This window comes from Erpetoichthys calabaricus, chromosome 13, assembly GCF_900747795.2.
Source record: "Erpetoichthys calabaricus chromosome 13, fErpCal1.3, whole genome shotgun sequence".
Lineage (NCBI taxonomy): Eukaryota > Metazoa > Chordata > Cladistia > Polypteriformes > Polypteridae > Erpetoichthys > Erpetoichthys calabaricus.
Genome location: NC_041406.2, coordinates 63444668 through 63468696, shown reverse-complemented (window position 1 = coordinate 63468696; position 24029 = coordinate 63444668). Strand labels below are relative to the sequence as shown.

General features: G+C 36.0%; 1 protein-coding gene across 1 annotated transcript in view; it reads left to right on the top strand.

Moving 5' to 3' along the window:
* col1a2 (collagen, type I, alpha 2) overlaps positions 1-23765 on the top strand; it is a 54140-nt gene extending 30375 nt beyond the window's left edge. The window contains exons 28-50 of the mRNA XM_051935472.1: positions 1991-2035; positions 3762-3860; positions 6147-6254; positions 6775-6828; positions 7096-7149; positions 8066-8119; positions 9082-9135; positions 9225-9332; positions 12764-12817; positions 12916-12969; positions 13187-13348; positions 13575-13682; positions 15332-15439; positions 16876-16929; positions 17023-17130; positions 18695-18748; positions 18887-18994; positions 19533-19586; positions 19703-19810; positions 19958-20204; positions 20879-21063; positions 21399-21641; positions 22856-23765. Coding sequence (XP_051791432.1) covers positions 1991-2035; positions 3762-3860; positions 6147-6254; positions 6775-6828; positions 7096-7149; positions 8066-8119; positions 9082-9135; positions 9225-9332; positions 12764-12817; positions 12916-12969; positions 13187-13348; positions 13575-13682; positions 15332-15439; positions 16876-16929; positions 17023-17130; positions 18695-18748; positions 18887-18994; positions 19533-19586; positions 19703-19810; positions 19958-20204; positions 20879-21063; positions 21399-21641; positions 22856-23002 — 2370 coding nt within the window. The 3' untranslated portion in view covers positions 23003-23765. The remainder of the gene's footprint in view (positions 1-1990; positions 2036-3761; positions 3861-6146; positions 6255-6774; positions 6829-7095; positions 7150-8065; positions 8120-9081; positions 9136-9224; positions 9333-12763; positions 12818-12915; positions 12970-13186; positions 13349-13574; positions 13683-15331; positions 15440-16875; positions 16930-17022; positions 17131-18694; positions 18749-18886; positions 18995-19532; positions 19587-19702; positions 19811-19957; positions 20205-20878; positions 21064-21398; positions 21642-22855) is intronic.
* The last annotated feature ends 264 nt before the right edge of the window (positions 23766-24029 follow it).

Here is a 24029-nt window from a genome sequence, read left to right as displayed (position 1 = left end):
ACAAAGAGATCTAAGGTAATAAGTGGAAGTGATAAACAGCATGATAAAAATATGATACTCAAAATCTTCATCATTATAATTAATGCACAACAAATGCAGGTAACAGTTACTTTTATCAAGAACACTTAATATTAAATTAAATGAATGCTCCATTACTGTTGAGATCAACCTCATCTTAGGGTCCCTTTAACATTGTGTGTTGTCTGCAGAAGTAATGATGTAATGAAGTAATTTCAATCAGAAATGTACAACTGTGTCTTCAGACCATGCAAAGTAAATATACCTAAAATTATTACTTTGGATATTGGGCGCATTTTAATATCAGTCAAACTTATTAAAAAAATAAATGTAATAATGTGCTTACTTCAGACAGAACTCTACCTTTTCCAGAATATAATAGAACAACAAGCAATTTAATCCGGAAAAAAACTAGCATTTTGCACCCTAATTTGGGCCGCTCATAAGGAATGTAATGATTTACCTCATGAGGTAGAAGCACATAATAAACAATGTGTGCTTCAATTTAAATGTTTAAAATATTATATTCTTGATTGTAATGAAATTTATCATTTTTCACCCTCTTATAGAGGCCCATAGAGGTTTAGATCTCTAGTAAAGGATCAAAACTCAAAAATAACATCATATTCATAATCACTAGTCTTGAAATAGTGTAAAATCATACCCCATGTGCTTATGTTTGAAATCTCTTATTTTTGACCTTCGGGGAGTGGCTTTTAGACCACTGTAAAGAATCAAATATCAAAAATATTATATTCATAATCAGTAACTCGAAAATAGCATAAAACAATACTTTATATGCCTATATTACCGGTTTCCCATTTTTTGAAGTTTTGTTTAAAGGAGTAACTTTGATCCTTCCTGTCACTTGAGAGGGTGAACCCTTGGTGTCAGTTGTTGGGGCATAAGTAACTTCAGGTCTTTCTGATCATTTTTGCTGAAGGCACCAATTGGTTTACTCTAGTTTCCAGTACAGATGTCCTAAGAATGAGGGTTATTCAGGTCTAGAGGGCCAAAAATAGTGGGAAACCCCAAAAATTCAATGTCTTGCTTAACTAGACATCAAAAAAGTCAGCACAGAGTCAAGAGGTGTCAGCCAACAAAACCTGATGTGATTTCAAAGAGTTCTTAAGTAATTCTTACGAACACAATAAATAAACTGCATATCCATAGACCACGGTATTGTATGTTACTATCTAAGCCTTCATTACATATCAATTGTATGTATTAGAACTTTTGGGTGATACTCAGTTCATGGTTCATAAGAACAAATGGACACTTCCATTGTTTAAATAGTTTATGACGTCTGAGGGACATAGTGTGCACATTGGAAAATGACGTATATGCTCCACATTTCAAACAAGCAGATCATGGGAAGGGAACAATATGTTAGTTGACCCTGCATTTAGGAATAAATTATTTGCAATTAGAAATGATTATCTTATTATCAATACAATACATTTGGTGACAACTATTGACATTATACAGTGTCTGAATGTAGGTTGGCTATTTGAGGAATGGCAGCAAAATTATGTCTTTGCCTTTAAAAGAAAAAAACTGCTGTTAGCAAATCCACGGTTAACTGGAGCCTTAGTTTTCTTTCCCTTTATTGTTATGTTACAACAGGGACATACAATAATCAAAGAGCAGGGTTTCCTTCCCTGTTCTACTACAAGCCTTTGTGGTATATTCTAGGCTCCCACCTTCCTCTGCGAAGAACGTCGCTGTAGTCTGTGTGCTAAATGCACCCTTTTTTTGCACTAAGATTCTAATAATACCCACAAATTCATTTTCTGGTTTCCTTTGCTCAGTACTACAAACAATGAGTTTATTTAATTTGGCACTAAATGGCAAACATTAAAGCCTGAATAATCTGTCCGGTTTCTCTTCTCCATAAAGTTTCTAGAGCTGCCATAACATTGCAACTTGACACCACAATACACTAATTGACTCTTCTTGTCTCATTACTCAGGGTATTCCTGGTGAGTCTGGTCTAGCTGGTCCTGCTGGTGCAAGGGTAAGTCATTGTTTACTATTAATATTGTAGTAATATTTCTTACCTTTTGTAACTCTCAAGTCCCAACATTTATTCATTGTAATTCATGCCCAAATGTGCTATAATAACAGATGTCATCTTCATATATATTTAATAGTCACTAAGTGTTGTATAAACCTTTATAGTGTATCAATGTGCACCCTAAAATAAAATATCAGATCTATGGTGTTTTTATAATTTACAAAATAGCAAGCCCTCCTTGTGTATCTCTTTTAAATTCACAAAATCAATTCATATAGGCTTACAACTTAGAAGCAGTGGGCTGCTGTAAAATATGCTTTAGTTCATCTGCCACATGTGCTTCATTTTTAATGTGTTCTTGTGTGGTAATAAAGGAGAAATCTCCTTTTATTAAAAAAAAGTACAGAACAAAATTGTAACTAAAAGTTTGTCTTATATTCTTTTACTTATTATTGTATTATAATGATTATCATAGTTCAGGTCAGGTCAGGTTGGGAAGCATGAAATGGTACAGCACGTTGACACACCCACTGCACGATGAAGCAGCCATATTGCAGGAAGTACAGAATTATCTCTGAGCTTGGTGAATGCAGTTAAGGAGAAGCCATGTCGCTCAGATTCTACTCTGTGCTGATGCTGTAGCTGTTTCTTTTGCAATTGCCATTGCACCAATGATAAAGAAGGGTGTCTGATTGTAGTAGTAGTAGCAGTAGTGTCACATGTACACAGAAATTCTTACTTCCATGTCCAACCAATACCCAACACATCACCACTTTCCTGCACCCTAACATATAAGAATTCTTTAAACCTACTTCATCTTTTCTGATGCACTCCTTACTCCTGATTATGTGCCCCCATAGTACTTTTAAGCTGGCATTATGTCACATTATCAAGCCATCTTCAGATACTTAACTGCCAGTACCCATGACAACTGCTGTATCCTCAGAAATGTAAAGAATATTTTTCCCATCATCACATGCACTTAACTGATATAATTAAATTTTAGGCCAATGCTGAAAGTCTGCATTGGTAATTAAAGTAGTAGTTAAGTACTAAATAATCACTATTGACAAGAGTTTGTTTTTGACCTATAAAGAAAATTGACAATATACTGTGTATACATTCTGTATAACAATAGTATTTTACAAGAAAATCTTGTAAAATTTGAACATATACTGTAGCAGCAGTATCTGAGAGGCAAGCCTTGTGAAGTGTGATGATGGTACTGTCCCCAACAATAAAAAACAATCCTAGCCACCAGACCACCAGGACTATATAAAATGTAATTTGCTTCACCTAGATTGTTCTCTTGTGTATACCATCTGAGGTGAGGCAGTGGGCATCAGGAATGGGATTCAATCCCAGTTAGGTGGTAATTTGCAGAAGATGTTAAAGGCAAGCCCAGTCTTTTTTTTATAATGGTGTCATAAGTACTTCCTTTGTCAAAAATGTCATATTTATGTTTGAGAGAGTCTGTGTTAGATATGCAAGCCTGTCCCACTAAACCAATGGCAAAATAGCTCATTGTTGCTTACAGTGCTACATCCAAGCTGCATAAGGTCTTTAGGTCAGGTGGTTAGGTGATATGTGTTTGCTTCTTGATCAACACAAGGTCCAGGGTACAAGTCCAACTATGGGATGAGACAGAGCAGATGCAAAAGGAGGCTCAATCTCAGTTATATGTTTGAAGAATGATATTGACCCTATACTTTTTTTTTTGTCATAGGGTGAACGTGGCAATCCAGGTCCTGCTGGTTCTCAAGGTCCTCAAGGCGCTATTGGTGCTCGTGGTGCTTCTGGTGCTCCTGGCCCTGATGGCAACAAAGTAAATAAAATATTACTTGAAAGTAATTTGTTGTGTACATAATCTACATTTCTAGTATTTATATATGTCTTCTTTTTCAACATTATTTTTAATGGATAGGATTACTGTTTTGTGTTAATTATTAGCTTACAAATTCCTCATTTCCATGTTGATTGGAATTTTGTTCTGGATGTATAGCCAATTTAAATTGCATAACTAAGCAGTTTCATTTTGCAGTCCCTTATACAATTCTTACTTGGAATGTATGTTTTATATTAATTTTTACTATTTTCAAAATCATTAAATTTTCATCAATGAAACACATGCTAAATGAGATACTTAACATCTTACCCTGCAAATCATTTTTCCTATTAACTCAAATTACATATAACTAATTATTTAACTGTGATTCAAAATGGATTTGTTATAGGTAGTGTAGGCCATAGTTTTATGAACAGTGTTGACTGAATTTGCCGTCTCCTAAATATCCTAATTTTTTAACGTTTGTGATCTGCTAGTCATTAGAGAATTACCACACCACTGAATCATCTTATTTACAGCAGTACTGAACTTTATTGTGCATAAACCAAGTCTGTAAACAAGGACTGCATCTCTTTTTGAGATCAATGCAGTAAGCTGATATATGCCATGTTGTTTTACTTCACTCAACATTTCATTTGCAATGGTACATATTTCATTCTTTATTGTGTATGTTGGTCTGCATTTCTCAAAACAAATGTTATTTTCCGTGTCTTTGATACTTTTGATTCTTCATTTGGCAACGCTTTAATTTGGGTACTGCAAAAATGCCTCTATTACTCATTTACTCTTATGTAACAAGAGCTTAACAAAGGCTTCTTTTGGTCTTCATGACACTTATAAAACATCAGTAGATAAGTTGTTCGTCACTGTGTAGTGTGGCAAATTAAGATCCTTTGATATACTGGTAAAATGTTTGTTAATATGAAGGATTCACAGGTCTTATACTGAAGTGTGCAATATCAAGAGAAATTATCTCTCACAGCACCTTGGACCATTCCCAAGTGAAGTAAGTTTAGGAGGTTGCATTGCATAGACAAATAACCGCTTTACTGATGCTTTGCAAGTGTTACTAACACCAGAAGAAACCTCTGCATCTTATTACATAAGAGCAAATAGGTAATCAATGCATTTTTGCACTACCTAAATTAAAGTGTTAGTCTTCATTTCTTAAGGGACATTTTGTCTTTTACTGCTTTATACTTTTTTGAGAGACATTTCACCCTTTTCTGGTGTTTTGGTTGCCCTTTTCAGCTTTAACTGCCTTGTATACATTTAAATATTCAGTTCACCTTGGCTAAGTTTTAATATGCAAGTAAATGGACCCACACAATAATTTTTCATTAATCTTTTGTACCTAAACTCTATCTTGATGGCAATGTCCTCTTTACTGCAACTCCTTCAAACAAATAAAGTAAATTCCTTCTGTATATGTTTATCTCTCCTCAACTTAGAAATGTATAATAGCAAGAGTGCCTGCAGAAGATTGCTCCAACTCTAAATTTTATTGACAGATGGATTAAAAAAATGAAAAACATTATGCCAAAAAAGAAAGGGATAAGTTACAAGAGAATCATAATGTATCAAATAAATAAATCAAAGAACCTATCTAGTACCTTAAGTATTTCTGGCCTCTGTTTCACTCCTATATTTTCCCCAACTCATCTTGATTCCAGAGTTAAAAGACTCCTCCAGGAGATGGCTTTTCAGATCTGAAGTGTATATTTGGCTTTTACATCGTGGTCAAGGGTTTCCTTACAAATGTCAGGTATTCCCTGGTACCCTGAGACCCCAGAACACAGATAATGTGACTGGTATCAACACTGTGTTCTTTTGCTGTTTGCCCTTGTTCACAAGTGGCACCAAGTGTTCCTCAGAATTTCATTTGCTTCCTCCAACTCAGTCATGACAGCTCTTTCACTTGAATGCCCTGAGAGAATTCTCTTTCTGATCAGCCTTTTCAACTGCAGGGTTTAATTTTCTCTGGCACAATCTGTTTCCCCTCACTCTCTTACAGAGTTCTTTTCCAGCTGCCAGTGTGGTTTTGTTTCTCATCATATGGCACCTGGTTGTCCCTTTACCTGTCTGTTGCCAATCTAGTGCCATCTCTACCAGCTGGGCAATGCCGTGCAGTGTAAACACACATCCAATTTGTTTTGCTAATAATACCCTAACATATTTAACAAGGAAACCATTTGGGAAAAACTGCATTATTTTAAATAATCATTTATTGTTGTGTTACTTATTGTGATGTTTTTTTATCCCTAGGGTGAACCCGGTATTGGTGGTCCTGCTGGTCCTGCTGGTCCCCAAGGTGCTTCTGGTATGCCAGGTGAGCGTGGTACTGCTGGCATTCCTGGACCTAAAGGTGAAAAGGTATGCTAATAACGAGAACCATTTGATCAGTTTAGAGTTATTGAATAATTCATTAGGTGTGCTTCTTATTTCTGCTTAATGTGGCACTAAATATTATATGCTGAATATGCTTTCTCTTCTTTGTAGTTGTTTTGTGGAGTTATTACAAAATAGTTCTGTTTACTAGCCTGATGTTTAATCTGTGTTCATTTTAATTTGTTTTGTTTGACCTTTCTAGAATTATTTAATGTTTTAGCTGTAAACCTCTGTCTAGCAAGCCACCGATCTATCCATTAATTTAAAAAAGAATATATCATTAAAAAAGCGGGTCCGTGTTTTATTTCAATGAAACTTTAAGTTATACAGAATATTATATATACTGTTTTTCATGCTTAGTGTTATCAGAAAGCATTTTATAAAAGTTTAGAATTTTAATAAGGAGTATACTGCATATGTTTTATTTAATGTAGAAAGACATGTCACCATTGTTAAGCACTTTATCTAAATCTTGTCTTTTGCTATTTTCTTTTAACAAAACTAGGGAGAAACTGGTTCAAGAGGCCCCGACGGTAACCAAGGAAGAGATGGTCCACGTGTAAGTGTGAATTTGTTTGTATCCCCTTCTGTCCCATAGGACAAAGTACAATAGTTTAGGCCTTCTAGGTACAGATCCCAAATTTTTAATTTTGTAAAGAGATGGAAGAAAACAAACCAAAAAATTATAAAAATACATTCATGAATCCTTTTAATGCAGTTTTTGCCCTAGTCCATGTCATAGGCCGAATTAGTTCATTCTGGTCGCAGTCATACCGTATAAGGACAGACTCCATAAAGCTTAATGACCTCTCTTTTATTTCTGTAGGGAGCTCCTGGAGCCGGTGGCCCACCTGGACCAGCTGGTGCTAATGGTGACAAGGTAAGATTGCTTTATATTTTTCATATATCTTCCATACATATTAAAATGTAGGAACATACAGTATAAAACAGACAACAACTAGCAAGCTCACTAGGGCTTTGTTCATATTATAATTGCACAGTTAATTTTCTTACCTGTAGGGTGGCTAATGTGGTCTATATATGCTAGAGGTGAGTGACTGCACAACATTTAGTCATCTGCTTAGATTGCATCACATTAAAGAAGTTGTCCTCAAAAAGTCTTCACAAATAGAATGGCCACATCTTGCATCCGATTTTTACTTCAGTAGAACAGATGTATTTCTTGAGGACAAAAAAAGAAATAAATGTAATTTACACAAATGTATCCTCTTCATATGAAGACTCAGTGGGATGGTGATGAATTGGGTATGCCCCGTCATGCGATATCATCGTATCACCCTGCAGGAGGTGCCTCTTGGTGGCTCTCATGCATTAATACCATTAAAGCATTCTAGTATCAAATGTTAAATTATATGCATCTAACCATTAACTGAACATGTTTAATCCACTTTTGAGGCCTGTTCTGTGAGCTCTGAGAACAAGGCAGAGCAGAGGTATACATGTAACGTCTAGATAATATAAGGCCCTTAGGAAGATGAGTCTGAAGTTGTAATACGCAGCAAGATCTACTGATAAATATACATACTGTTAATTTAAACCATGATACTCAAAATGGCAAGTGATGCTGAAGATGAGAGGAGATCATTTCAGAAGACATTTATTAGGATTCCAACTATAAGAATATTATAGAAGATTAAATTAGCTTTTGGAAATGTACTAAATGGTTAGTCAGGATTAGCAGTGATGATCCAGGAAAAGGAAGTTCTAAGCAAAGATGACTAGATGTAACAAAGATTTATTGAAATATTAATGTGTTTTTTTTCTAAAACATTCAGGGTGAAACTGGTTCCAGTGGTCCTTCTGGCCCTGCTGGACCCCGTGGTCCTTCTGTAAGTATTGAATCATTGACAACATTTTATACTGTATGAAAAGATGCAAATTTCTCTAAATAAAATAGTGCTTACTTGTAATGATACCTTTATAATATTCATCTAATTTTTGTTATAAATGACAAAATGATTGCAATCAGTTCTTACCATTCACAACAAGGGGCCAATTGATACCTTTTGACCTTATTTAAAGGTTGTAGGAATTCATTATCAGCAGATGGATTAAATAAACAATTGCAGAAGTATTCAAAACAGTACTGTATTAGATTATAATTGATCTTAGCGTTCTATAAACCTTATAAATGTACAGGCTAACCTTAATCTTGCCGTAACCTTAGCCAATTTTAAAAATGCAGTCATTATATATAACTTTGTAAAGTAAAGTCTTACTATTTAGAATATACTCCTGGGGAGATGTGCAGATATGAATTATATTGTTTTGATTTGTTCTAAAATGCTTCCCTAATTACATTCTTATCTATCCTACAAAGAGCACGTCAGCATGTACAGTATCCATTGCAGGAGTCACAAAGTTTTTTGATTTTAATGTGCAAGAGCATTGCTGTTATCAGTTACTTGGCCAATGATAATGAACAGGCTAAACCTTTCAGTGGCTTAGATATAAATCAATGTGATTGAGCATTGATAGTTTTTGTTAAATGTAGTAATGTCAAAGGGCATCTCTTCCAGAATCCATGTTTGCAAGAGAGTGCACATTTACTAAAATAGCCTCTGATAAGATTGTTTTATAGTTTTTTTATTTATGGATTGATTATGACTGCTGTCTTGAAAAATGCACAAAGCTGGGATTCGATTTCTCTAAAGAGTAGATAATAGCAAAGGAAACAACACTGTGATATAGATTATATTTTATCTTTTTCAGAACATTTTGATTTATTTATGACAATCCTTACTTTTCATCTGAAAAGAATAAATCACAAACCTCTGTTTCGTTTCCATAGGGGGAACGTGGTGAATCTGGCCCAGCTGGTCCTCCTGGATTTGCTGGTCCTCCTGTAAGTATCACTACCGAGGATAATATTTCAGCCTTATCATTTTTCATTGATTAAGGATTACTTTTTACTAAACTGAATTTATATTTTAGGGTGCTGATGGACAATCTGGTGCTAGAGGCGATAGAGGCCCTACTGGACCTAAAGGAGAGGTTGGATCTCACGGTCCTGCTGGTCCTGTTGGTGCTCCTGGGCCTGCCGTAAGTTTAACTCACAAGCTTGTAACAAACAATTTACTTTTCTTGTTCTTAGAAAACATTGACACTGTTCAGAAATAACAAAACATGTACTCACAATTTAAGACAAGCGTCTAAATGTGACTGTGTGGCAAAGGTCCTTATCCTCATGTTATAATGGTGTAAGTCAATATAGCAATTCTTTGAAGTCCAGTTTGAATTTTTATTTACTGAAGAACATTGCAATTTAGTTTTTTGAATACCTGGTAAATTCAATCAAGTCATAAACATAATCTTTTGATGGCAGGTTTCCATCTTCCCCAGTAAAATATTTAATTTACTGGCCAGTGAAGAAAACACAAGTTTGGCATCTCAATCTTCCAACTGTAATTCATAACAGAAACAGAATATTGTGCACAAATTTGAAAGATATGGTGTAGTCCCATTTCATTCATCTTTTTACTCCATTTCCTACACTGGAGCTACAGAAGTAGGTTAGCAGATGGTGTTGGAAACAGCACATTTAGACAAACTTTAACAAACATAAAGCTGTGATTTCAAATCTTTCTTCCTGTCACAGTACTTATAAATATATAGAGCACATATATACACATGTACCCAGCTCATAATGGTACCAGGGAGTGGTTACATGTGTCATGGTAATTAGCACATGCAAGTAAGAATTTCGCAGCACTCCCTACACACAGTAATAATGACCCTGTAAACCTATATATACCTTTAATTTACAGTGTGTGTTTAATTTTGAAAATCACAATATACTGAAGCAATTTCAAAATTAATTGAATTCTAGCATGTTACAGTGCTAATAGCTGTGCGATGTTTCAGGTAGATTTGTTTTTGAGTTCTCACATCCACAGGCTTACACACACACGTACAGTATATATGTGCATATAGTACTAGTCAAATGTTTGGACACACCCAGAAATGTTCATGTTTTTGATAGATACCATTACATTAATTTTAAAATACATTACTAATATTGATAATGGCTATTATTTCTTGAAATTACTGATCTTTAGTTTATTGTTTGCATATGACTCAAAAGCCTCATTTTCAGAAGCCATTCTTTCAGTTTGCTAATAGTCAACTCCCTTATCAATTCCTTAATTAGTTATTAGAGAAACCTTGGCAATTTCATTAGTGCTGCTAAAACTTGTTAATCTGTTCACTTGAGTTGCAAGTTTCTGACATTCCTAAAGTTCAGATTCAAAAATAATTCTCAAGACACGTGTCGGTCTACTTTTTTCTTTTTGTTTTCTTTTTTTAGCAGAATGAAGGTTATTCCATTTGACAGGTCACTTGGAAACTGAAGATTTTATACAAAGCTGTCTATTGCTGTCCTGAAAGAAGAGGGCGAACTGGATCTATCTATAATAGAAAAAGAAGGAGAAGGCCCTGGTGCACAACTGTATAAGAAGATAAGCACATCAGAGTCTAGTTTGAGAAACAAACGTCTTACAGATCCTCAGTTGGCTTCTTTCTTAAATACATGACAAATACCAGTCGCATTTGCAACAGAGGAAGAACGATACTGGGATTTTCGCCTTAGAGGTGGAGTTTCAAAGATAAGCCATATCTGAAACTGGCAAATAAAAAGAAAAGCTTAAAATGGGCAAAAGAGTACAGACATTGGATGGAAGATGACTGGAAAATCATATTATGGTCACCATCCGGAATCTTCTTTTCTCTGTTGCCTATAACACTGGTATTTGGTGTGTATTTAGTAAAGAAAACAACTGAGGACCTTTAAGCATTTGTTTCTTAAACTACAGGTTCTGGTGTCCTTCTCCTCTTATGCCCATCTGTGCTATCCCAGCCTTTTTCTATACTTGTTAGATATAGTTTGCCTTCTTCTCTTAAGACAGTAAAGATATACATTTGTAGAAAATCTTCAGTTTCTTGGCAATCTGTCGCATTGAATAACCTTCATTTTGCAAAAAAAACAATCGACTGACATGTTTCATTTCAGCCATTTTGAACCTGGAACTGAACTTTAGGAATGACAGTATCTTGTAACGCAAGTGAACAAAATAACAGGTTTTAGTGGTGCTAAATTACAAAGGCTTTTCTAATAACTAATTGGCATTTTAAATGACTAATTAAGGATAAACTAAGGGAATTTACTATTAGGGCACTGAAGGAATGGCTGACAATACAAGCAATAATAGCCATAAGAAACACTAATAATGTCTTGGCTGTATTTTTAAATCAATGTAATGGTACCTGGATAAAAAAGGCACAAATATTAATTAAAAACATGAAAATATCTGGGTGTGTCCAAACTTTTGACTGGTATTGTGTATGTAGAAAAGATTGAACAATTAAAAAAAATTCATTTGTAATGCACATTACTTCAAGTTTACTTTACAATCTCATAATACTGTCTTATAATTTATAGATTCACCTTCCCTTCTCTCCTATTATTCTGCTTTTACTCCTACCTATTTGTAGGCATTTAGCCATACTACGTGAGGTAGTTATTCTTAAAGATATGTTACCAAACCAATTTAAGATTTAATATGAATATTTATTATTTCCCACTCACTAAATCACTGTAATATTAGCTTAATTCATCCATCCATACATGCATCCAAATTCTAACCCCCTCATTCAGCTTTACAGAGTCAAGGGGGTGTTCAGCACATGACAGGAAGCAGGCCCGGATGAGACATGGATCGCCTGCTTTACACACCCACATGTATAGCCACACTCATTGACAACACCTGTCTTTGAGATAACAGACAACATACAGTATGGTTACAGAAAGTATGGTCACACATAAAGTGGTCTGGCCAAATTCGGCCTTACTGACTCACATCTTAAGAAATTTTGGTGTGCAACATTAATACTCTCATTTACATTTTGTAACCATGTGCATCATATTTTGGGATTATGGAATGATATTGTCCATGCTTTGATAGGTTTGTACAGGGTCTGTACACTGAGTGAACTAGCAGGATATACCAGATACCCAATATATTATTATCATTCATTAGACCAATTCAGTATTACAGATATGCTTTTCAGTTTCCTGAACATGAAAAGCAATGAAACATGCTGGCATATGAGAATCTCTTTAGAGATAAAACACCTAAATGAAAGATAAAGATGGAAGGGAGCTCAATGCAGCTTTAATATACCTGTAGCATGCAACCGGTGCCTACATCCCACCACCTTCTGCATTGTATGGATGCTGCATTCGCTGGGCAGATTTGAGAAACAGAACTGCTTAATAAGATCAAAAATACAAACACACGGTGCCCTTAAAGCATCGAATGACCAAAATGTTTTCTTTACAGGAACAAATAAAAAAGCACAATAATGAAAAAAAATAATACACATTCAAATCTAATACTTCTTCTGTGCCCAGGTTTCTGGAATGCTTGGTGTGAAATTCAGAAATTGATGTTCTTCTTTTTCTTCTTCTTCTGCAGGGTCCTTCTGGTCCAGGAGGTCCCACTGGTGCTCGTGGTGAAGTTGGTAGTGCTGTAAGTGCAGCCTTTTATTTGAAATAAAATATTATATGGATTAGAATTTTAAATACTCTCAGCATCTAAAACAAAAGTTAACATTTTCTTTGTTGTAGGGTGCAAATGGTGCTCCTGGTGCGGCTGGAAGAGTTGGCCCACAAGGTCCTTCTGTGAGTATTATGTTTGAAGACAAATTACATTAAAGTAGGCTGAAAAGGAATACTGTTCATGCAATAAGTGTTTTTAGCTGTTTAACTCAAAGATTTATAGCTCATTTTGAAAAGTGTTTCTTGTTAATATTGTGTGACTGAAGAATGCACAGGTCTGTCCATTTAATGTGTTCTTCAGCTTTTACACCTGCTCTTTCACATTGTCATGAATGTGTAGGGAATTGGTGGACCCCCTGGTCCTGCTGGTGCAGCTGGCAAAGATGGACCCAGAGGTGCTCGTGGTGACAGCGGCCCAGCTGGACGCCCTGGTGAGCAAGGCATTGCTGGTCCCTCTGGTGCCCCTGGTGAGAGAGGCCCATCTGGTGAAACTGGCCCTGCTGTAAGTATTTGCTACCTTATTCTTTTGATCATTTGCTTACCTTTGCTCTAAGTATCTGTAAATCTTTAATATTTTACCCATAGCACATTAGTGCTTCCTCTGTATTTCTTGACACAAATTCCAGTATAATGTCTCATACCTTACCCTCTTTTTATTCTTGACAACAGCAGAAGTGTTCACTTTAAGTTTAAGCCCTAATTTACTTTATTTTTTCATTTTTGTCCAGGGTGTTCCTGGAGTTCCAGGACCTCAGGGTATACTTGGTGCCCCAGGTATTGTCGGTCTTCCTGGATCAAGAGGTGATCGTGGTCTTCCTGGTGGCCCTGGTGCACCTGTGAGTATGTGGGTTGTTTTTTTAGTGCAAGAGAAAAATACAAATGATACTATGAAACACAATTTTATAAACTCAGAATTTGTATGTTGGCCTAAAATGCTTATTTGGTTTGCTTTTAGGATTTATCATGACAGCAGCAGTCATTCAACATTTTACTGAAACATTTTTGACGCCCTTCAAAAAACAAAACAATAGTCAGCATAAAGTATGCATCTGCATCACTCTTTGGTTCATACTTAGACTGTTACCATGCAGCTAAAGACAGCTTCATTTCAGTTGGTAAAATAACTGATATTGTGTAAGAAAACCAAAGATATGATAAATATGCACACAAATGATACATGCATCGCAGAGAAATAGCAGACTAGGAAATGAAGTGGTCCTCTCTGATAAGTTACACATTGGTTACTATTTCAAATAAAAGTACTTTTTTGTAATCGTGTGTTGTAAACTTTCCTTAATTAAAGATAGATAACTATTTTTAAAAGACATTAGAATCAAATTAAATTTCACACATCTACACATTTGATCAGTGGTCTTGGGGAGTGCATGAAACATATTAAACCATCCTTTAAAAATTGCTATATTCAAGCAACTGTATTTTGATTTACCATTTAGGGGCATTTTTGGTTGATGGTTTGCAAACATCTAGGAGCATCATTGTGCATTACTAGAGTAGAAATGACATGCTAAAATTACCAAGATGGGTCCTCCAACTAAAATTTTCAATGCCCTGTCAGATAAAAAGACATCTTTACAGCTTGCAGTATTCCCGTGAAAGAATCTCTCTAATGCAAAGTACACACACTTAACTATTATGTTGTTAGTGTGTTAGGACGGCAAGTAAGCAGTGATCAAGCTTCAACAGCCTTATTGAAATCAGAGTAAAAAAAGTTGGAACTGGGCAACATAAGCCAAAACACAGTCAGAATTTTAAACTAATTTTAATCTTAACCCTGGGAGGGTTATGGACATTGCTAGGATTTGTAATAGTATTTGGCATATAAAGAGCAAAATTTGCCACAGGGTATATCTAATGAGTGTGGGACACTGTAAAAAATATAAAGAAAAAATATACCTATTCTGATAATATCATAAGAGACTCCTACTCCATAGAAAAAGAAAACCTTTCTATTGTAAATGTTGAATGCTGCCTGCAACTCCATTGGCTGACTGTAGATGCTTGGAAAGGACACATCACACTTAGCCAGCCTTCCAATGACACATCCACATAAAAGTAGAAACACTTCTCCTGTCAACACAACCGAGCACAACAGAGATGTGCCAGAAGGGGGTCACATTTGGTAAAAGTTTAAAAACCACTGCTTTAGATATTTTTATACTGTAGGACTAGGGCACGCCCTTGCTTTTGGCTGTTGATAAAATGGCAGCCTTGAAAACAGTAGAGTGCCAGGTCACTTATTACATTAAAAATATTTGCTTACTATCTAGGTAAATTCATGTGGTTCATGCTTTTCTAATCATCGTTTATTGTTACTTTAAAAAATGCAGCAAAAACTTCAGGGGATGTTTTTTACTTTTTTGCATTATTGATTTCAAGATCCACTTTTGTTATATAGATTGTTATTTACATGTCAACAGTGAGAAGTTTTTGAATATCCTTTCAATACGTTTTCTTTCTGTTTCAGGGTGAGGCTGGAAAATTAGGCCCTACTGGTCCCGCCGGACAACGTGGTCCTGCAGGTGGAATTGGACCTGCTGGTTTGACTGGCCCAGCTGGTGAGGCTGGACGCGATGTAAGTACAAATAATTTCCTTCTTTTCCTAGGGTTTTTTGGATTGTCATCCCTAGTTGTATTTTCCAGAATAATTAACCAGTATACAGGCACTTTTAGTCCAAGATAAGTGGCACAAAAATGAATAACAAATTTGCTTTAGCCTACTTTATAGAAATAAATTCTAGAATGGCTTTAAAACTTGCCACATTTGTCACATTTAAGCTCAATAGTCAAAATGTATTCCATTGACTTTACGAATTATTTGAATCTATGTATGGTTATTTGTGAATCAGAATTGGCAGCAATATGGGCAAGGTTGCAACCTACCCTGGGTGGGTTGCCAGTTTATCACACATGAATACATTTACTGCCTCATACAATTTAGCTCTTTTCCTCCAAACATGGATTCCTCCATCATGGTGCAATAAATTGAACCATCTGGAAACACAATGTAATGCCAGTCATCCTGCCTGTGGTCAAGGCATAAAGGGTATCCAAAGCAATCTGCAGCAACCAAGAAGGACACCTGTTGACATGTGACTAGAATCTGTAATGTGAGTGGCTGTTTGGTCCTTTACTGCAATTCACATGAGATGTCTATCCCTCTTGTCACCCTCTCTTCAGTTGGTCTGACCCTCTTCTACCCACTGATGCCATACTCTCATCACTGTGCGTACATTCCCTACATCATGAGCGCCAATATCTCAAGAGGATAATCCACCTTCCTGCATCCCCACAATTCTCATTTCCTTAAAGTCTGAGAGTTGATGGCTGTCATGCTCTTTGCTGGAATATGTTTGGTCCCTAACTGCCAGCAGTCACTCAGTGAGGTTCCCTTTGCAGGCACCTTTTATACCCACTGTGTGAAAGTCCAGAGAGTGTAACTCACACAAATCATTTGCAAGTCAATCCTGCAAATTTAAGACCAATACAGCACATTATTCCCAGTGTTACAATCTTAAAAGCCAGAGGTGTATGTACAAAGTAATAAATGCAATTAGTAAATACAAAAAAATATTATTTACAATTTTAAATCAGTAATTTACCAGACAGGGTGGCTCAGTGGTGCAGTGTTTAGTGCTGCTGCCTCCCAGATCCAGGTTTTAATCCTGTGCCTGTTACCTGCTTATGTGGAGTTTACACGTGTTTCCCAGGTCTGTGTTGCTTTTTGTCAAAATTGGATTTTCCCAAAATTACATGTTAGGTAAACTTGTGATTCTAAACTGACTCTTTAGGAGTATTGAGGTGTGCATGATTGGGCTCTACAGTGAACTTAACGTCAGTTCAGAGTTAGTTCTACCAGGATAGGCTTTTGGCTCCCTGCAGCCCCAGACTGAATTAATAGACATTGTGAATGTTTTATTATGTTTACCTCAGGGCCACTGATAAATCAAACAAAAAGGAGAGAGTATGTATGTTGCCTTATCCTAAATAGTGAATTAATCTATTAAATAGGGAAACCCTGGAAATGATGGACCTCCTGGTCGCTCTGGTGCTGCTGGTCCAAAGGTAAGACTCTGCTGCCATATGAATAACTGTTGATTCGTTGTATCATTAAAAATAAGTATAAATATAACATACTGCTTTTCGTTTAACCTTTAGGGAGATCGTGGAGAGCCAGGATCTCCTGGTCATTCTGGACAAGCTGGTGCCCCTGGTGCCCCAGGACCTTCTGGCCCATCTGGTAGAGCTGGAAATCGTGGAGAGCCTGTAAGTATAATGCCATACCATATTATTTCTTTGCTGGGAAACCACTATGATGACCAGCATTATAATAAGCATGTTCAAGACATAAAGCTATTTACCAGACTTCTATGGCAGTGTATCCCAGATATCAGTATCAGTTAAAATCAAAGTTACCAGCTTTTACATATACAAGGATATCACCGTAAAACACGCAGGTGGGCTGTGTTTCGCTCATTTCTACCGTGTACTACAATATGCACTGTCAGCAATCATTTGAGATTCAAGGTTTCCATCAAAGCATGGGTAAATCCTGCAAGTTCAAGTAAAGTCCACTCATGAAAAATAACACTGTAGATGCCTTTTTCCCCCCAAATGAGTGATTTTTGTTTGTCTTTGTGCCAGAAAATATTTACCAAAAATATATGAAACATACTGTCAATCTTGGCTTATTCCTAACCACTAAACCATTCCTAACCACTTCTAATGGCTCTAAGTGGCTTATTCCGCCACCTCTAATGTCTTCTCCTGTGCTCCCTTTACTGCCCATGTCTCAGCTCCATACATCATTGCTGGTCTTACCACCTTTGTCTTAATTCTTTGATCACACAATACTGTACTCCTGATACCCTCTTCCAATCGATCCATCAACACTGTACTCTTGTTTTTGCTTTGCAGGTTTCCTGGCTCTGCCAATTTGTGTTCATGATCTTTTGATTTCTTTGAGTACATATTCACCTCATAGCTAGCACACTGACTTTTGCTTGACTTTACCATGTGTCCTTTTCTTCCATCTTTTAATAATGTTCCTAGTATCCTCTTGTGCTCTACTGAGAAAGTTATGCATATCAAAACTTCCACTCCTAAAAATTTTTCATATTTCAGGCTAAATGTTTAGCAACATTACAGATTGTTAACTCTGTCAATTCCATTTAACTTACCATATTTTTATTCTCAAAAATAGACAACAGATTTTAAAATATGCTAATAGAGTGAGATAATTCTTTTCACACTATTCCATGTAGAAAATAGTTTTGGAGTTCTCATGTTTTGAACAGTTAAGAATGTCACTGGTGACTGACTGCTACTCATATCCCTTCATATCAATTGAAAATATATAATAGCAGTTATTTAAACGTTGTTTTACAAATATTATATCGCAAATTAATTATTTCAGCTTGAACAATCATACTTTCAATGCAGAAATGTTAGTTGTGTATGTAATTATGTAATATTTAAGATGATTCATTTTCGTGACTTTTTTGCCTAGTGAGCACAGCAGGTTTTGTCTTGATCTATGTCCACAGAGGGGACCTTAGTAATGGGTAAAGATAAATACTTCCTGGGAGGCATAAACACGCCAGATTAGAAGAATGTAGTGCCAATAGTTTGTCAGCATTAGGTAGAGATGTCATAGAAGGAAAGTGAAGAACAGTTAGGAAGTAGTTTTCGTTATGTAGAAACACACTTGTGGTCCAATAGGAAAGCATGCAGGACAATTAGAGCTCTGGGTGGTGCCATGCAATGATGCTGTGAGAATTACGTTTTTATAGACTTACCAATATTTCTGTTTTCTTCTCCACTTTTCAAGGGTCCATCTGGTTCTGCTGGTTCTGTTGGCCCTGCTGGCCCAAGAGGTTCTGCTGTAAGTATCAAATGTCTCTTGTTAAAGTGTACTATACATGCTTCCTGATATAATATTGTCTGGTTTTCTTTATATGTGGATAACATAAATTTTCATATGAATTGGTTCTTAATTTTTGGTGTTTTTTTAATCCTATAGGGTCCACAAGGCCCCCGTGGAGAGAAAGGTGTTGCTGGAGATAAAGGTGAAAGAGGAATGAAAGGACGCCCTGGCCACCAAGGTCTCCAAGGTCTGCCTGGTCCACAAGTAAGTAGCGATATTCTAATTTAAGCATTAAAATATAATATACTCCTAAGAAATCCATTTTTGAAAAAAAAATAGAATAATCAAACCACTTAATCTATGAACCGTTTCATTTTATATATGAATTTCTAACACATAGTACATTAATTTGATATGAAAAATTCAATTCGATCCATCAGCCTATCCTTATTCTTCTTCTTCTGCCAGATATAATGTACATTCTACCAATACAAAGTGCAAGGTGGTCACTACACACTCATCAAAGAACCATGCCCACTGATCTGTGTAGAGCAAAGATTTACTGGTTTCAGCCAGATAGATAACTATACCTTGTTTACCACATTAACTGAGCTTATATTAAATTAAACTTCCATTAACAAAATTCATTGGGCTAGATGAACATTAAGTAAACCTATGTAAGCTATCCAGATGATAATTGTTAGAGTAGTTATTAGATATTCTATTTCATACCTCAACATCATCTTCAATTGTATTCTTTGATTAATTATTTAATTTTGATGCATTTCTTGTATTCCATTAGGGTTCAAATGGTGACCAAGGTTCTTCAGGCCCAGCCGGTCCTGCTGGCCCAAGAGTAAGTATCTATATTATAAATAATTTTCATTATGTACAGGTCATGGTAGTGTTCACACCTTGAGAATAGCATAAAGAATAAGTTACTTTAAATAACAATGTCTATTACTTTTCAAGGGTCCCGCTGGTCCCTCTGGTCCATCTGGCAAAGATGGTCAAAATGGACACCCTGGAGCAATTGGTCCACCTGGTTCTCGTGGTCCTCCTGGTCACATTGGGGCAGCTGTAAGTATTTTTCAACTAGATTTATTTTGATCCGTAGCATTTTTTTTAACTGGTAATTACTTTGTGTTGTGTCTGAACAGTATATAAAATGACAAATGAAAAGCATCATGTGAACTCCTGAGTAGTGTTTTGAAATTTGTATTGTAGGGTCCCCCTGGTCTTCCTGGACCCCCTGGTATTGCTGGTGCTCCTGGTGGTGGTTACGAAATTTCTGGACTTGAGGGAGACTACAGAGCTGATCAGGCTGCTCTTAGGGCCAAGGACTATGAAGTTGATGCCACTCTGAAATCTCTGAACACCCAGATTGAGAACCTTCTCACTCCAGAGGGCTCTAGAAAGAATCCAGCTCGTACCTGCCGTGACATCAGGCTTAGTCACCCAGATTGGACTAGTGGTGGGTTTTTGATTGGTTTTAATGACTGAATCACTTACAAAATATCCTGTCCTTTCTAGATAATGACTTTTGGACAGATTTTATGTTGTATAAAAAGATTACAGGAACAGGTATCTGGTAGCATTTCCAAAATTTCTAGAAACAAGTCCAGTAAATTTACTCTTTAAATATTACCTTACACGTATAACTTAATTTCATCCTAAAATCTTTATATGTTTCAGATGGTTAATATTAGGAACTTGTTGTCATAATTAAATGCAGAAAGGTATATGCAAAAAGAATGATACGCTGATATATATACTTATTAATCTGCAAGTGAATGAACCTATGTTAGATCACAAAAATGCCATTATCAGCCCCTCAGTAAGTCAGCACTATCTAAAAAAAAATGTTACTTACTTAATTCCTTTAAGTTACATTAGGCACCATAATGAAAAAATATTTTAACATGTCATCCTGTTGTAAACAAATCAAAGTCTTCTCAGACTCACCCTGCAAAATGTGGAAATACTAAGAATGGTTTCGGTTTGCATGCTGATACAATCTTGATTAAACTTTTATATAATGTCTATGTAAAATTTTAGCAGCAAATGTATCTTTTACTGATCAAATACATACAGCTCGCATGTTATTTCAACAGGAAATAGAACTGATTAATTTCTTTCCCAATTCAGGCTACTATTGGATTGACCCCAACCAAGGCTGCACTATGGATGCCATCCAGGCCCACTGTGACTTCACAACTGGAGAGACCTGCATTTACCCCAACCCTGCCAGCTTCCCAAAAAAGAACTGGTACAGAAGTGACAAGGAGAAGAAGCATGTATGGTTTGGCGAGAACATCAATGGTGGCATTCAGGTAAAAAACTTTAAAAGAATGTCAAAGAAAGCAAAGGCAATGCAATGTGATTCAGGGAGAATCATGTGCCAGTAATTATAGCAAAAAAAAAATGCTATTTTCAAAGCAAACTAAACATATTATATTATATTATATTATATTATATTATATTATATTATATTATATTATATTATATTATATTATATTATATTATATTATATTATATTATACAGGTATTAGGCATTTATTGATGACTCAATTTATTATTGTGTCTGCTCTAGAAAAAAGATTAAATTAATTATTAATCAATAGCCTATATAATATTATACACTGTAACGTTCATCATTTTCTTCTAGTTTGAATACAATGATGACAGCATAAGTCCTCAGTCAATGGCAACCCAACTTGCCTTCATGCGCCTTCTTGCAAATCATGCCTCTCAAAACATCACCTACCACTGCAAGAACAGCATTGCCTACATGGATGAAGAAGCTGGAAACCTGAAGAAGGCAGTCTTGCTGCAAGGCTCTAATGATGTTGAGCTCAGGGCTGAGGGTAACAGCCGCTTTACATTCAGCGTGCTGGAAGATGGCTGCACTGTAAGTCTTATTTCATGAACCATTATCCTTATAAACATATAGAGTAATAGAAGAAGAGGGGGTCATAAGGAGTGTTGAGGTCTAATTTTGGAAACCCATGTTGCTTTTTAATGAAAATCAATTTAGTGCACAATAGACAAAAATAGGTGAGTAATCTCTCAAGACTGAGACATCCAGCTGAAAAAGAGATATTGCTAATTTGCCTAAACAGCTCATCTTGGTGACACTGGAAAAAAACTGAGAGTAAACTTATGCAATTGTAGACACATGGTGTAAAATCTATACAGGTAGCTACTGAGGAAGAAACTGAGTCCAGATCCCTAACGTTTGGCAACCTCAGTAATGTATAATTAAATTATTGACCTTGTTGAGGCCTTTTATTCCATGTGCATATTGTACAAATGAAAATGAGTGCAATGAAAGGACGGTTTTCTCAGTGACAAAAAAAGATTAGTAAAAGCTTACATTTAGTGTAGTCTTCTGGAACCTGGGGCAACAAATGTTCATTCTGATAGTTTAGAAACTAATGCACTTTGAATCATTTGTCTGACATTAAACATGTAAAAATCATCCAGCAGCATTGACTAGATATGTCCTAGTTGCAAATAGTTGGTGGATATTCTTTACTCCTGTCATGTTATTGAATTTGCAGATACCAGAGAATAGCATATGTAGTTTGTGTCTCCATTATTAAAAATAAGACAGAAGATACCGCAACTTACTTCCATGATAAATATATATATCAGTGTTATCCTGACCATTAATAATACCGTTTTAATGGTTATGTTGGAAGTTAATAATGTTCATTGCACACATAAGTAACGTGGTGGTGTAGTGGGTACTGCTGCTGGTTCACTCCTCTCAGAGACTCGGTTTAACTCTTAGGTCCTGTCACTGCTTGACTGGAACATGTCCTCCTCGTGTATCCATGGGTTTTTCTCCAGGCCAGGTACCCTGGGTTTCACCGGAAAAACATACCATTTAGGCTGACTCCAAACTGGCCTGATATTCTATATGTGATTATTGACATGGGAGTGAGTTTGTCCTATAATAAACGATTACCTTTTGCTTAATGATGTCATGGTAGGTTCCTGCATCCCATAACTCTAGAAGTGAGGTCAGAAGATGAATGGACAGTATCATCTGCAGATATATTTATGTTTTTCATATTATATTGTAATTAAATTAAATTTGTTCTGCTTTCTTTTTCACAGAGACACACTGGCCAGTGGAGTAAGACCGTTATTGAATACAGAACATCAAAACCATCTCGTCTTCCAATCCTTGACATTGCACCTTTGGACATTGGCGGAGATGATCAAGAATTTGGTTTGGACTTTGGCCCAGTCTGTTTCAAATAAATAGACTCATGATAAATTAAAACCAACACAAAGTCTCTTTGCCATTTCTGTTTTTATACTGAATGCTGACCCCCTTTATTTCTTCTGCTCATCCACTTGCTTAAGCTCTGGGCCTACAGAGAAGACTATGGACTGAACGGAGCATTGTGCAATGCGGTTTAATACAGACTCCAAGAGACATGGAAATCACCTTGTTATGGGACATGACAGCATTTGTAAAATAAAAAAGTGAAATAAAAACAATGAAAGTATGCACCATTTGTGGTCTTTCTATATCTTCCAGAGAGGAAGTTTAAAACCACAACTTCCAACGGTTTAAACTACCTCATATACAGTACTTTGAGGATTCGGATCAGGTTTTCAATCAAGAAACGGAATTCTTTAATCCATTAAAGAGGTGCTAACTGCAGTATTAAACAGCTTAAATACTTGAAGCGGTTACATGGTGCTATTCCCTTGTTGCGTTCAAAATGAGCAGCTCAGAAGCAACCACTTTGCTGTGTTAATCTGTGTTGTATTTAAGGCACAATCCTGAACAGTTCTCTTGTAATCCCCGTATTAAGCATGTGGATCAATCTTCAGCCCTTTTCTTTTCTTTTCTTCAATCCCGGTGTTCATGCTTTAAGCACATTTGGTCCATTCAAATGGGTAAAGGAGGCATCTATCTCAAAAAAAAAATTATTTGTACCTATTTTGTATATGTGAGATGTTTAAATAAATTGTGAAAAGTTCTGAAATAAAGCATGTCCAATGTTCCAAAACACCTCCGACAATGAGTAAAGTTCATTATACTATAACTAATTTTAGTGAAAGTTCTGAAAGTATTTTTAGAACTGGCATCCGCCAGTGTTGATATTTTTGATGCAATCAATTTGAATGACATCAGCTCAGTTTCCACATTTCTACTTACTGTTGTGTTTCTGAGGAAATGAGCATCATTTTAATATTTAGGCAACACACATCAAGATCAGACATATGTGAGCCAGAAAGGAAAAAAGGTTGCACCCAGATGGAAAACTATTTATTC